The sequence below is a fragment of the Apis florea genome, unplaced genomic scaffold, assembly GCF_048593485.1.
Source record: "Apis florea isolate Af1SG1 unplaced genomic scaffold, ASM4859348v1 contig_37_pilon, whole genome shotgun sequence".
NCBI classification, from domain to species: Eukaryota; Metazoa; Arthropoda; class Insecta; order Hymenoptera; family Apidae; genus Apis; species Apis florea.
In genome coordinates, this window is record NW_028256861.1 from 1,726,988 (window position 1) to 1,742,234 (window position 15,247).

Sequence of the window (15,247 nt, forward strand, 5' to 3'; positions counted from 1 at the left end):
TTTTACATTTCTTTATATTCATATATTCATTTCTAATTATAATCTTCAATACAATTTTGTTTTCTTTTACAATATCAATTTTCCATTTTAAATTTTCTTAAATAATACCAATATTCAGTCATATAATTTGAAAGTAATTTATATACTGTATATGTATATTCAATTGAAGGGAACTGTGTAATCAATTAAGTGTAACTATTGTAAAAAAAAAAGGAAATATATTTAGATAAAAAAATTAAATTAATTTGGTAAAAATGTCACTCGGCATATTTCACAGAAGATCGAATCTCGTTTTCAAACTAAGAAAACGAAATGGATCGATTAGTAATAAATTATCTGGTCAAATGTATGTTTTTCTCGCTAGAGGGCTAGACGTATCTAACTAATATGAATGTTCTTTTACGTAACGAAATGGATTTTGATAAACGAGAACCAAATGGCATTGAATAGTATCAATTCACTCTATTTTGTTCGCAGTCTTCGTTATTTTTTCAGTCTTATCTTTCTGTTTTTCCCTTTTAACGTAATTCTGGATGTAAAACGAACCAAACAAATAAAGGAAAATCAACGAATTTAAATTGAGCAGGAACGAAATAACTACTGGGTAATTACAATCGTTGACAAAGATTTGAAAAGTATGGACAAAGATAATGAAGAACTGAATTAATTGTAACGTCGTCAAGTATTTCTTCCACCAGAGATATTTGTTCATATGTGGTCCGATCGAAGTTAGCATGTAGTATGCATACATAATTATGTGAATGAACGCGTTGATGACACCTAACAATGTGCCATGGCCATTTGGTAGAAATCTGCAACCGATCCAACTGCAGATTGGCATCAATGTGTGATGGTACACGTGAAGCGATGAGACCTGACGATTCTTTTTACGAAGAACGAAGAATACTGTGTCCAATAATTCTATCAACTTGCATATGAAATACGAGTAAACAGCATTAGCCATCTGTAAATTATAATTTGATACGAGTTAATGTAACGTATTTTAATGTTCATTCATCATTTTATATAAGTGATGTTTTAATATATTAGCTTAGATAAAAATACTTTTAATCCATAATTTTAAAAATATTAAAATTTAAACAAAAAGTATTTCTTTTTCAATTTAAAATACATTAAAATATATTGTCTTAACATTATCTTGATTAAATTTTCAATGGTTTGGCATATTTGACAAATTTTGTGATAAACAATTCATTGAAAAAAATAAATCATTGACGTTGAGCCAATATAGCGAATGCGGAATTTAATACTAATTGAATTATTTACTTTTTTTATTGCTTTAAGAATAATATAATTGTAAATTATATTATGGAGAATAAAAATTTCTTTGCATTTTGCTAATATCAATCAAATCTTTCTTTCTTGTTTTTTTTTTTTTTTTATCAAAGTTATTGTTATCATATAATTATTAAATTCTTCCATTATAAATTGCAATCGTGGTTATTTTTAACTTTGTCTAAAAAGTTTATAATCTAACCTAATCAAAATTTCAATTAAAATTTCTAAAAACGACATTATTTGCTACTATTTGTCGGACAATTTACAACTTTTAATAATTAAAAATAAAAAAGTACCCTTCTACTTAGTGGATTGTTCACATTGTAATCAACAGGCTGACAATAGTAATTGTAGTCGTACAACCATCCAGCCATCAATCCTTCGTAGAAGAGGTATATACTCAACAACACTTGAATAAAATTGTAAACAATCATGGCGATTCTTAGCTCGTACGGTTTTTTGTCCTTCATATATTTTGGTCCAGCTGATAAGCAAAAGTATAAATAACTGACGATTATCATCATCAGCGGACCTGGTCCTGACATCAAAAACCAATCTTTCGTTATTGGATCTGAAATTTATTAGAAATAAAACGTACGTTATGATGATACGAATCAGTTAAGTAAGTATGTAAATTATTTGTCTTATATACGTAGAAGATCAATAATAAAAATCTGCAAACTCGTCGAGGAAATATTATTTTAATAAAAATTTTGAGCGATATTAAACGATATTAGCCATATTATGTATGCAAAAATACATAATAGTTAATAATTTTTCCATTTTTATTATTACATCTTATACAATGCTAATTTTTTTTTTTTTTTTTTTTTTTTTTTTAGAATTTAAAATAACTTACGGCTTTTATTCTCCATAACATTCTTATACAACTCTATGACTCCCGACATTGTTCTTGAATAATAACAAGAAAATCTGAAAGAAAAAATAAAAATTGGAAAAAATAATATTCCATCAAGAGATCTAGTTTTTTTTTTTCTCTCTCTTGGATAAATACATTGATTTGAATATATAAATTTTAATGATGATATGAATTCATCAATTAATATCTGATACGTGTAAAAATATTATATTTTATCCAATGTTTGTCTTCGAATATTTCGAAAGCAAATTTCTCGAAAAAAAGGCATGAGAGAGAGAGAGAGAGAGAGAAAGAATATTAATTGTAATACATGTAATCGTTGAAAATGAGAATAGATTCGAACTTCCTGTGCGAAATGACAATACAAGAGGATTATAATACAATAAAGGGAATACAAAAAACCAACGCAAAAGTTTATGTATAAAAATTTCGATCGAAGTTTATTTATTAAGTTACAAGCGGTTTGCGTTAGACGAGGCGAGGCAAAAGTAGATGGAGATGATTTTTTTCTCCGCTACGCGCGCCACCGTCGCATCTCTCGTCTCGTTTCAATTAACGTTTAAATTTAATTTGCTTATAACATAACAAATAAGGCTCAACTAACATTTCTTTATTACGAATTTTTCTGTTTGTTTTGACTTCTGGAATGGACTTTCCAAAAAGGTGTGTCACGAATATATTAACAGCCTGTATGAACCAATAGTTATCTGCAGGCTATCGCAATAAATAATAGTAGATAGCCTGGATAATAAATATTGAAGTTGACGTCCTCTTTTTATTTCACTTCAGACTTATTGTTCCTAAACAATATGTACTACAATATATAGAATTTTTGTATTTTCCTCGTGTATTTTCTACAATCGTATAAAAGTTGTAAGATATATTAATTCGCCTGTATTATTATTAAAACTTATCATATAATGAAAATATTATAAAACGTGTTATAAAATATAATGATATAAATGACCAAAGTAGTTGATCAATCTGAAACTTTAAAAGCTAAACTTTTTCTTATATAACGTTTCAAATAAAAATTACTCGATATCAAGCGAGGTACGTAACAATTGGTTCTCTTATGAGGCGCAAAGTCACTTTAGACATTCCCCTCCTTACAATATAAAATATAAAATATAAAATTTTCATTTTGCCACGAGCCTCTTCAACGATTGTGAACAAAAAAAAAAAAAGAAAAATGAAATCCATCAGGTTTTGTACTTTTCCAAGCCAACTAATCAAACAATAGCGCGAGAGTCCTTGGTCCCACGACGAATTTCTTCGTTTTGTAATTATTTCTCAATTACAGCGGAATGCAATCAACGAAACTACAACTTTGCGTTGATACCACCTTTTTCTACCTATGCATATGGCCGAGAAAATTATGAAGACTCATTCCACGAGTAATATTCTTCGTCACAGTGGACCAGGCAAGGCTGTGTGACAATGGCCTTTCATTGTCGTGACGTGGTCTCGATCGAATCTTTTTCGATAGAGAGATACGGCGCGAAAAAATGTCGTTCAAAATGGAAGGACAAAGAAATACGTTTCCTTGTACGAGAGCTAAATTAACATTTATCGTGGCTCGTTAATGCGTTGCCAAATCGAGGCGCACGTGGTTAGCTATACAAAGATGGCGTGCGTACAAAAAATAGATTAACCCTTTGTTCATTTTTTATTTTACGATGCATTGTGGGAATATCGATGCAAGAACATCATTATCGAGAATTTATATTTGCGATTTTAATTTGCATTGATGCGCTCTGAGCGATTAATCTCACAATTTTGAACAATTTTGTTCAATAAATATCGGTCTGTACGAGTAAAGAGAATATTTATATTTGGACAAAGTTTCGAAAAGATACGATAGTGGCGCGCTATAATCGATCACCTTGATTTCAAAAATAACGCGTTATTAAAAATTTTTTCAAATTTTCGACCATTGTCTCTTCCTCAAGGAACAAAGGCTAAATTTGCATAAATAATATTTCACTTCTATTACCTATACATTATTTTTTTATTTAAATAAATTAAAACGGTACTCTTAAATTTTTCTCCCAGACAATTGAACGAAGGAATGAGTTAATAATTGAAAGAAATAACGAAATATGCAAGAAATTTTTATCCCATAATTTGCATAAACACAGTCAACTAATATCATCTTATTGTTGTTGATTAGTTGATTACAACGAGTTTCGTTCTTTCCATTCTATTATTAACCAAAGTATCAATCGTAATTGATTCGAAACAACAACCAAACTTTTCTGAACGAACAACCATACTCTGAATAAAATTAAAGAAGAAAAGGAAAGAAGAATAGGTTCGCTACGAAGTAGCGAACGAATACCAGTTTTTAATCTAATCTTTTACGGACAAAAATACAACGAATCATCGCTTGTATCATAATAACGTATGTATTATTTGCTCGATTAAATTCTTCTTCTTCTTCTTCTTAATATCAATTTTTTTTTTTTGTTTTTTAATTTAACAAATTATCGAAAATATAATAATATAATAATTGAAAGGAATCGAGATGGGAGATCGAGCATCGCGGAACAAAGAAATTGTTCAATGTCTCAAGGATGGAGGAACAAGGAATATAAAGAATCATGGACGAATGGGGGATGCAGCCTTGGTTGGGACGGTGGAGACTGAAAGGGCGTAAATATCTCTCCAGTTAGCAGTGAACCAAGGTGAACGGGATCGTTAACGTGCCACTGTTTTTCTCCGAGCCCCTTTAAAATCTAACTTCAGAGTTTAAAGGAAAAGAGGAGAGAGAGGGAGAGAGAGAGAGAGAGAAAAGGAAACATCATCCATCATTATTACGTTCGCGATATCTAAACACGATGTTTCATGAGTGGAAGGACAACACGATTTACATAACCTTTTTCGATCCTTTTTTTTTTTTTTTTTTTTTAGGATCGTTCGATCCACCATTTCTCTGTATTTATCAAACAAGCATTTTCAAACCCTATGAAACTGATATATTAATCCTGCTGTAATTAAGATTTCCATCAAGATTTAAAAAGATTTAGTCGAGAAATTAATTGTCGGATAAAACCAAAATGAATCGAATCTGTTCTAATTGAAACGTGGATTAAAAAATGGATTGTGTAGTAAATAATTGATATATTCGAATGAGGTATGTGGAAAATTTAAGGAGTGGTTCTTACACGAGCATTAAAACAAAAGTTGATATGCAACCATTTTTTTTATATATATATATATATATAACTTGAATAACGTGTGTGTGTGTGTGTGTGTCCATATAAAGATTTGTTGAGGATCGATTTTTCTGGTTTGTTACAATCATTGAAATTATTGTGTTGAAGTCAAAAATTACCGATCTATAAATTATTCATTACTTTGTTTTACTGCACGTTGCCCAAGCTGCAAAATTGTTGTTAAACCGCGTTGAGCAACTCTCAAGATAGATAGAAATAAATTACACTCTGCCGTTCAAAATCATTCGTGAACCAAATGCTAATTAGATAAAGTAAACGATTAGTTAATCCGAGAGTAACTTGACTTATAATTTGCATTGTAATATTAGGTGGTCTCATAAATAAAAATCACTTTAAATGCAAATCGTGGATGCAAAGGATTGTTCATCATAGCTTTTATTGTAAAATCGAATCGCAAGTTTTTATAGTGAAATAATCAATTAACGAGCGGACGATTGTTATTAAAAAAAATTTTTTTAACTTTATGAAAAATATTATACGCAGCAAAAATTAAACAATGCGATTTGTATTAAATCCTTCTGGTCCATCAGTAGAATCAAAAAATTGTCATTTTTAAGCAAAACGATCTTTTTAAAAATGCAAAGACAACAATAATTAACGTTAGGATTCTGATTCTTACGAGTAAAATATAAATATAAACATAAATCCGACTTAAGTCGTGATATAAAAAAAAAAAAATCATTTGTTTATTGAACTAACTTAACCTATCAAAGCTGATAATTTAACCTGAATTCAGCTTAAGAGAATCATCAAATTGCCAATCAATTGCTTATTAAAATTATATTCTTGAACGAAATGAATGAATCTACTCAATTTTTACAAAATAACGAATAAATATTTCGAAATAAATATCAAGAAACGTAAAAGGTTACTTGATATGTATTGATGTTGACGTTGCAATCGTTTGATTCATTTGTCACAATAAGCAGTAATTGCTTGAAAAGAAATAGAAAAAAGAAAAACATCATTTACTTAACTTAATCATTATTAGAATTATATCATTCACACGGTATTTCACTAAATAATTCATTAGTAATATCCTTCGATTTTATATAGAAGAAGGAACGATATAACATTTCAACAGTATAATATTATAAGCGAGTTGTTATACCGCAACAACTTGCGATTGGAACTGGCTGCATAGTCAATAGAGCATATTGGAAATCCCGTCTCGACACATACAAACATCGAAATTAGTCGAACTACCAATGCGTAAACTAGTTTGGTGGGAATATTTGCAAGGAAATAAAGAGTGCAAAAGACAGAGAGTAAAAGAAGGAAAGGAGAGAGTGAGAGAGAGAGAGAGAGAGAGAGAAAAAAATTTGGAAACGAGTTATACGTCAAGGTTCAAGGCAGGTGAATTCTATAAAATTATTGTTCCGTAATTCTACACTGATCATTGAGACTGCGTACACTGTGGGAGGAAAAGTATAAAATAAATAAACCGGTTGCACGAAACAAATTCCTCTGGCAAGCAAATACGATCAAAAGAAAACTGAAAAAATATAAAGTATTCGAGTATTCGAGCGGCTGTTCAATTATGATCATGAATCGATTCCTGCTTGATTAATTGTTGTTCCAACGACTTTATAGGTTAGGTCAGGTTAGAAAGGAAATAGTCAGGATTGCTTAATTAGTATTTCCAGTATGAAGTGGTATGAAATGAAATATAATCCATCACATTTGGTGAACGTTTAACGAGGAATGGAATGTTTTCGAATAACAATTTCAATGAAATGTTCAAATAATCGATCGATACGAGTCGAACGAATTACGCGTGTTTCGCACGTTCACGTATGTTAACTACGTTTCGCGTACTTAAACAAAGACTCAAGACTTTTGTATCGAGAATATAAAATTACTCGCGTTTCTTTTCGATTTTTAAGAGATTAAGATCGATTAAAAAAAAAAATAAATAATTGATTTCATCATCGGTGAAAAAATTATCGTTTTAAATTCACTCCAAGCGTATGTGTAATCGGATAATCACGCACTTCTAAAAAAATTTTCTTTAAAAGTTTCTTTGTCATTCAAAATGAATTCTTTTTTTTTTTTTTTTTTGTTTCACAAATTAATTATTTACCACCGCTCGAAATATTTTCGCGACAATTGATCGAATCTATACGAAATGACACGGGATGGCGCTGTACCTTGACCACCGTTATATACCGGATTCATGACATTTATGAACCCGCAAGATCTCAAATTGTAAATAAGTAACAATTACATTACGGTATTTCAAAGTTTGACTCTCTCAACAGCGCGCGGTCATTGATATTTTCTAACAGTCCTCGATACAACCTACACGTGTCGTATTAACCTTTCGAAATACTGCATGGTTCAGCTGTATGGAAAAATGATTATCTACTTATGCGTAATATTATCATCATCACTGCAAGACTGCTTCACGCATTAAAGAAAGATGCACAATTAACGATCTTCCATACCAACAATGTTCCATCCGTCGAGGTTTTCTTTTCCATTTTGGAAATTGATTACTTAAACGTATTACGACATTATCGGTAGATGTTCTCTCGTACGTCTCTATATCTCTTTTTGGCACGCGTAAGAGGGAAAGCTCAATCTCTCGCCATTGTATATCGTCGACTTGTACGGTCTTGGATGGATTTGGAAAGCAACAATGAGAATGAAAAAAAAAAAAAAAAAAAAAAGAGAGAACAAAGGGAAAACGTTATTCGTTTTTCTCATCGACTTTGCTAATTACTAACAAAGTGATTGTAATAATAGCTCGTTCAAATTGACCAATTAATTTTTTTCAAATTGTACAACAGGCAAAAAGAAAAAGAAAAATTTCGAATTCTTCAAATTCGAATGATCAATAAACGATAAATAATAATTATTATTTAAATAACAAATTTAAATGGTGTGACTTTATAGCTGGCACAATGGAGTGTAAACTTTTTTTTTCAAGGAAATGTCAAATCAATCGATCAACCGTTCCACGAATTAAAATATGAATGGATAGACGTTTTTTTTGATTTTTTGTAATTCGAATCGAAACGAATTTAAATACGATTTTTTGCATTGAATCCGTAAATCGCGTCACGATATCACAATGAAAAGAATTAAATTAATGGGATTATTGTTCTCCACGTGGCATTAGTATCGGGAATAAATTAATTATTCAACCGTTTCGAAAATACAGACGAAATCGTTAATCACGATCACGATGCTTTTAACGTAAACTGCTAAATTTTGTATAAAATAATTTCGTGCGAATTAATAAATAGAACAATATCGTCGATCTCGATCTCGATGTATCGCACAATATGTTAAATATAGGATTTTTATTTAAATTAATAGAAGAAAACATTTTTTTCTTATGCTGAATAACATTGGGTTAACATTGTGAAATGTATTGTGAAAAAAATTTTTTTTTTTTCCCCGAGTAATAAAATTTTATCTAAAATATTTGCATTATTGTGTTATACGTTATAAAAGTTTCAAAACGAGTTCGATAATCGTATAAAAGCAGATATAATAATGAGGTGGAATCGTGAATTTAAAAAAGAAAAAGGATTTAAAGTATTTCGGTGTAATGCCTAGGGAAGGGCATAAAAAGATAAAAAGCCAGAGTGGTAATATTTTATCATAAAAACAAGAGAGTTAAACATTTACGATTGTTTGCGGGAACCAAACAGCATTAATTCGAATTTCCAATAGATCCATTTGCATGATCTTCGTTTGTTGTTTGATATTTTTTTTTTTTTTCTTTCTCAACAACACTACTTGTTAACACCATGCCAAGAAATATTATCCACTATTGGCGGATGCGAAACATTAGGATTAAATAAAACGAGTGGAGGAATAATAATTACGAGTGAAATTGGAAATCGTGTGATCATTTTCCACGTATAGTGCACGTAAAGATTGGAATTATCTTCGAATTATATCGAAATAATTAATAATAAAAGTAATTTTTCGATTGTAAATTATAAAAATTTAAAAATTTTTATTTTATAAGCATTACATATTTACGAAAAATTCAGACTAAAATATTTTCTGAAACGATAGTTTAACTTTCTTTTTTTTTTTTTTTTTTTTCTTTTTATAGGCGAGTTGATTCATTAGAAAAATATATCTTCATTTACAAAAAAAAAAAAAAAAAAAAGACTAAATCACTTTAAATATCGAATCTTTAAAAAGTTATTAACTTTTGTCTGAAATTTCTTTAATTTCAATTTCCAATCTTCTTCAACCATTTTGCATAATGTAATATTTTTAAATTCATAATTATTATCACTCAGGGAATTGATTCAAAATTCAAAATTTATGGCATCAAAAATTAACGAGATACAGCGAAAATTAATAAATATCGTATCAAGTATAAAAAATATATGATAATCGTGAATCTTTAATATTTAGAATATCCAAAAAGCTTTACTTTTATTCTGTTTCTTTGCATTCCCGCGTAGGATGATTTAATTAGTTGATTAAAAATTGTATTTAAATGAACGAACGATGAAAATTTTCATTTTATAAAATTTCGCAAAGAATCGATTCTACAGATTGAAACAAATACAAAAGGTGATATATAAAAATGAATCTAAGCTTACTTATTACTTATTACATAGCTAGATGAATAGTTCCATCTCTGTCACACAGCAGTCTCGCTTCGTCTCTCTCGCTTCATCTAACGTGTACTTAAATAGCTCGTAACATAACCTATCATCAATTTTCGCATATTCTCTATAATCGAAAGAAAATTCACAAATATATTAATATCTTCTAGAATTTTTATCTACGTAAGATAAAAATAACTATTTTAACCTCCATATTGAGGTTGGAAGCTACTTAGGGGATAATATAATGATTCAAAGTATTAAATTGAATGATTCCCTTTCACGCTTTTACAATTCTCTTCTTTATATTTTTCATTTGGATTTTCGTATCATGAATTATATTTGTCAGTGTGTATTCAGCGCGCCTTTAACAATACTTTCTTTAAATACATTTTACTATTTAAAAAAGGGATGCTGTGCGATATTCCCTCTTTCTTGAAAAAACCCACCACTATACAAAATCAATATGAAAACTGTACGAAATTAAATAATCCATTCGTTTCAGATTATCGTAATATATTATCATTTTATTAGCTGTGAAAAAAAAAGAGAGAGAAAAAAAGTGATAATAATTTAAAATAATTGAAATCACATTATACTTGTATGTAGTTTGTAATATTTAACACTGACATAAAAAGCGTTTTAAATATAATGCAATTGTCACCATCGATCAATCGATGATGCAATAACGATGATATAACATAATAGAATATTGTATGCATAAATAGTAAACATTGGATGGAATTCATTAACGATAGTGATTACAAAATGAATTTATAATTATCAATCGTATAATTAACGGATATAAATTTATTTATTTATAAAATTTTTAATTTTAATTTTTTTTAAATATTAAAACAATTGTCAATCAACTCATTTTTAATTTTAAGTTTAATTGATTAACGATCGAAGAAATTCTATTTAGAAAACTGAATTGATTGATTATCAATCGATGTGAATGATGTTATTTTCCGAATAAATTTCATTAATCACGTTTTATATTTTGTATAATGCAAATATTTAACGCGTAATATTTCGAAGTAACTAGAATCTGATCTTGTATGTAATTCTTGTATGCACAGTTATAATAATAAAAATAAAAAATACTCTCTTAACAAAAAATTAAAAATTTTGAGGTTATAAACGATAGAGCGAGATAGAGTCTGTCTATCTTTGTCTTCGTTTCAATCTTTTATCTCACTTCCTGTATCTGAATTAAGTTCAACATTTTTGCCTGTCCGATCCTTCAAAAAACTTTCACTTATAATTTATTATATTAACACTCTGTATAAATCATCTTATCACCTGTCTTATTTTGATATTATTATTCTTTATTATTATATTATTCAAATCATTTCAAGGTAAAATAAGTATGTAATTAGTTCGCTGAATATAAATGGTTAATTTTATTAATATAAAAATTTAAATGCTACTGTATCTTGTTTAAGGATCAGAATCGTAAAATTAATCGAAAGATAAAATAACAATGAGATTAAAGAGATATAATAAGAATTCTAGACTGCATTTGAATATATATTTCTAAGTTAGTTTGGAAAGAGATCGTAAAATTACAAAAAAAAAAAAAAAAAAAAAAAAGAAAAAATTAGAGTATCGTAACCTGTTCACAATCCCAATTTTGAAGAATTAGATACATATAATACAAAAATATATGAAATCACTATTTCTTTCCTTTTTAACAAGATAACACAACTTTAATTTCTTTCGACAAATCTCAATTTCAATTTTCTTTATTTTTCATCGATATTATACATTTATCGATATATAAGATCAAGAGATTCCTCGTTAAGATTAACATAAAAAAAATAACATAATTTTCTCACTCGACACTTTGCAGGAAGCACGTTCAAAAACGAAACAGAGAAGAATTATCGTTCTTGTTCAACATTTATCGAAATTAATTAACTTGTATTTCAATCTCCCTCCCTCCCTCCCTCGAAATTTCACGTCAAAATCTCATCCATCCCGAAATCACCAACACATGATTTTCCCCTCAATCAGATCGAAGAAACGATTCAATAACGATTCGAAAGTGAATCTGCATCGTCGCAAGATCCTTCAATAGTATTGGGCCAACCCAATCGGTCGATAAAGCACCACGCGCACTAACCTATAAACAAAGAAGGAAGAAAGAATACGTACTCTCACCTGTTGCGACTGGGGTTTGTCTGGCTGGCCGACAAGTGTCGTCGAGGCAACGAAACGAAAACAAAAAAACCAAACTGCTCTCTCTCTCTTTCTCTCTCTTTCTCTCTCTCGATATATATATATATTTTTCTTGCCAACTCTACTCCTCGAATGTTAGATTCCAAGATAGATCGATGGTCGATAGATCGAAGAAAAGTAACGAGTCGAAGATCGCAGGAACCTTTGTTACTGTTGTCTCCTCTGTGTCGCGGCGATGGCACGACCGATTTCTTTGTCGGCAACGAACGACAACACAACGAACGTAACCGCGTGTATCCGTGGAAACTGTTATAGGCGAATACGTGTCTCGATACGTGTTTCGATACGTTTCAAGCCCACGAACTCGACGCTTGATGCCAAGGTTCTCTTTCCCTTTTAGTTTGGCCGCGGACGATATCCTCTACGGTCTGACAACGCAAAGCTGTGCAGTCGTAGTCTTATATCCCTTCCAGCCGGGCCCCTGAAGTTATGTACAACGATGTAGTCGATGCAGTCGATGTAGCTTCCGATTTCCATTTCGTGCGCCTCTCCACCGTTATGTTTCTCTCTTGTAATCGCATTTGCGTTTTCCTCTTTTGACTTTGACGTAATTCTTATTTTATATATATATATATATATATATATTATCTCGCTCTTTCTCTCTCTTTTTTTTCTTTTTTTTTCCCTCCTTCTCATCTTTTACAACATATATTTAATATGATTGAAATGTCGTGTTTTGGATTCACAAAATATTCACATATTTCGATTGTCAATAGAAATTACGAGTTGTGAAGAGTTTTCAGATGATAAATGATATATTGTTATTATAACATATATATAATTAATTAAATATATAATATATTATTTGTTATATATATATATATATGTATATATAAGACGATCGATGGTAAGTTTGTTTGATTTTATTTATTTAAAAAAAAAAAAAGAAAGATTCAAGTTTAAAAGAATGTATTAAAATGATGATTGGCAAAAAAAAAAAAAAAAAAAAAGAGATTATAAAAATATAGAATTTATTCGATTTACATAAAAAGCAAAAACTTACTTTGCATATTTTGCATATTTTATAAAATTCATTTATATGTATATATATGTGTACAGATACAGAATATTTTATTGGCTACTATATCCTAGGAAAATATTAAACATTCAAATGCATAATACTTTATAATACTCTCTCTCTTCCCCTTCTCTCTTTTAAAGATTGCTCGTCTTTCGTGATTTTTTTTTTTTTTTTTTTTTTTTCAAACGAATCAAAAAGTTCTAATTGTAAGCATTCATTATCCAAATATTTAAAACAAATTTTATAAACTTTATAATTATAATTATAATTAAATTAATTTTATTTTTATTAATATTCTTTGAAATCTCGTGTATTTTCTACAATTTGTTGATTTCTTTTTTTTTTTTCATTTCATTCTCAAATATTTTTAATTTGAATTTTTATGGAATATTCGTTGACAGAAAGGGGAGAAATGATTAAGATAAATTTTTCTTTGGATTTGTCGTTAATATTTTTTTCGTTTTAACGTAAATGTAAAGTGTAATAATTTGTTTAAAAAAAGAAAAGAAAAGAATTTAACATTTATCATCTTTAGAGAAAAGACAAGCAACTGAAGTGAAGTGTCTAATTTTTCTAAAAAAAAAAAAAAAAAAAAAAAAAAAATGTCGATGATTGAAACTTTTGAAGCTGAATCAAAAGTTTTCTTCTCTAATTGGACAAAGTCTAGTGATCGTCGTTGTGACAGATGTAACGTTGATTCGCGAGATACAATACTGGAATGAGATATTAGATCTCAAATATATATTTTAACGCATGGAAGTGTTGTTGAATAACTTTCTATCTTAATCTAAATGCAAACTCATTGCTGGTGGCAAAAATTTTCCACTTTTTCACACTTTATTCATCCATATTATTAACAAATTAAAAAGAAGGGGTACAAAGATATTATGCGATAATATTTTTTGATAATTCCTATTTCCTTAATATATTCCGGTTCAACTTGTAATTCAATCAATACAAAAAAATCTAATGAACTTAATCTAACCTAACCTCTCAAAATCTTATGCGATTACGAAATTCTATTGCGTTGTGATTGATATTTATGATTTGTGATGATAATTAAAAGAGGGAAAAAAAAAAAGGAGAAAAAAAATTTTTGCTCAATAAAAATGATTAATCGTTTTATTTGGCAATACATCATCCAATTTCCCTTAATTTTATTTAATGCTAAAACAATTTGAATCGATTATATTTTTAATTTGCGAGTGATTAATCGTGTATCCGATAAATAATGAATTTTTATCCATTATCATTGTAAATATATATATATATAAATCGATCGTGTGTTTGTTTGATATTGAAAAAAAAAAAAATATTGCGCCATTCAAATTTAAAGTTGAATAATCATATGAATATGATATATATGAATTTTTACAAATTCATCGAAAGGATGATAATCTCGTATTATGCGAATATTATGCTAGTGAAGAGTTTTTTTTTTTTTTTTTTTGCCAATTATTGCCTTCTTTTGACGCTATTTTTTTTTTTTTTTTAAGAATTTACATACATATAACACATAATTTACGATACAATCGTAAGACGTATTGTCAGATTATTAAAACGAGCGTTTTAAATCAACTTAAATCGCCAAAAGTGAAGCAACGAAGTATAGCATGTCTAATACGCCTATTACGACGAATAGAGTATAATCAAGTTATCGCCAAAAGTAACTAGCACGAAGTATAGCATGTACGCATCCGTCTAACACGCTTATTACGACGAATAGAGTAGAAATCAGACGATCATGGAATTTAATGAATTTAAAACTTGAATCCGATGTTTAAATTAAATGTTTATATCGATTATATTTATTCTATCGATCGTCTTATCCAAAGGAAATTGCGTATTGTAATATATTATTAACGAATATTGATAAAATTTTTCGAAAAAATTTTGCATTGGCAGAAATAAACGATTATTTTATTGAAAAAAAAAAAAATCACGCGATTCCAATAATAATAATAATGAAAAAGACAAATTA

The 15,247-nt window shown here is 28.9% G+C and overlaps 1 protein-coding gene across 5 annotated transcripts in view; it reads right to left on the minus strand.

The window, feature by feature from the left end:
- The window catches only part of LOC100869815 (very long chain fatty acid elongase 7), a 76,335-nt gene continuing 61,088 nt past the window's right edge, over positions 1 to 15,247 (minus strand). For 2 of the 5 annotated variants that reach the window (XM_086916189.1, XM_086916187.1), the window contains 3 exons: positions 2,159 to 2,232; positions 1,596 to 1,870; positions 1 to 964 (listed from right to left, as the gene is read on the minus strand). In XM_086916189.1, coding sequence (XP_086772315.1) covers positions 458 to 964; positions 1,596 to 1,870; positions 2,159 to 2,207 — 831 coding nt within the window. In that variant the 5' untranslated portion in view covers positions 2,208 to 2,232 and the 3' untranslated portion in view covers positions 1 to 457. Of the gene's footprint in view, positions 965 to 1,595; positions 1,871 to 2,158; positions 2,233 to 12,161; positions 12,635 to 15,247 lie in introns of those variants that run through there. The other 3 variants (XM_086916184.1, XM_086916186.1, XM_086916185.1) reach the window with 3 other exon arrangements.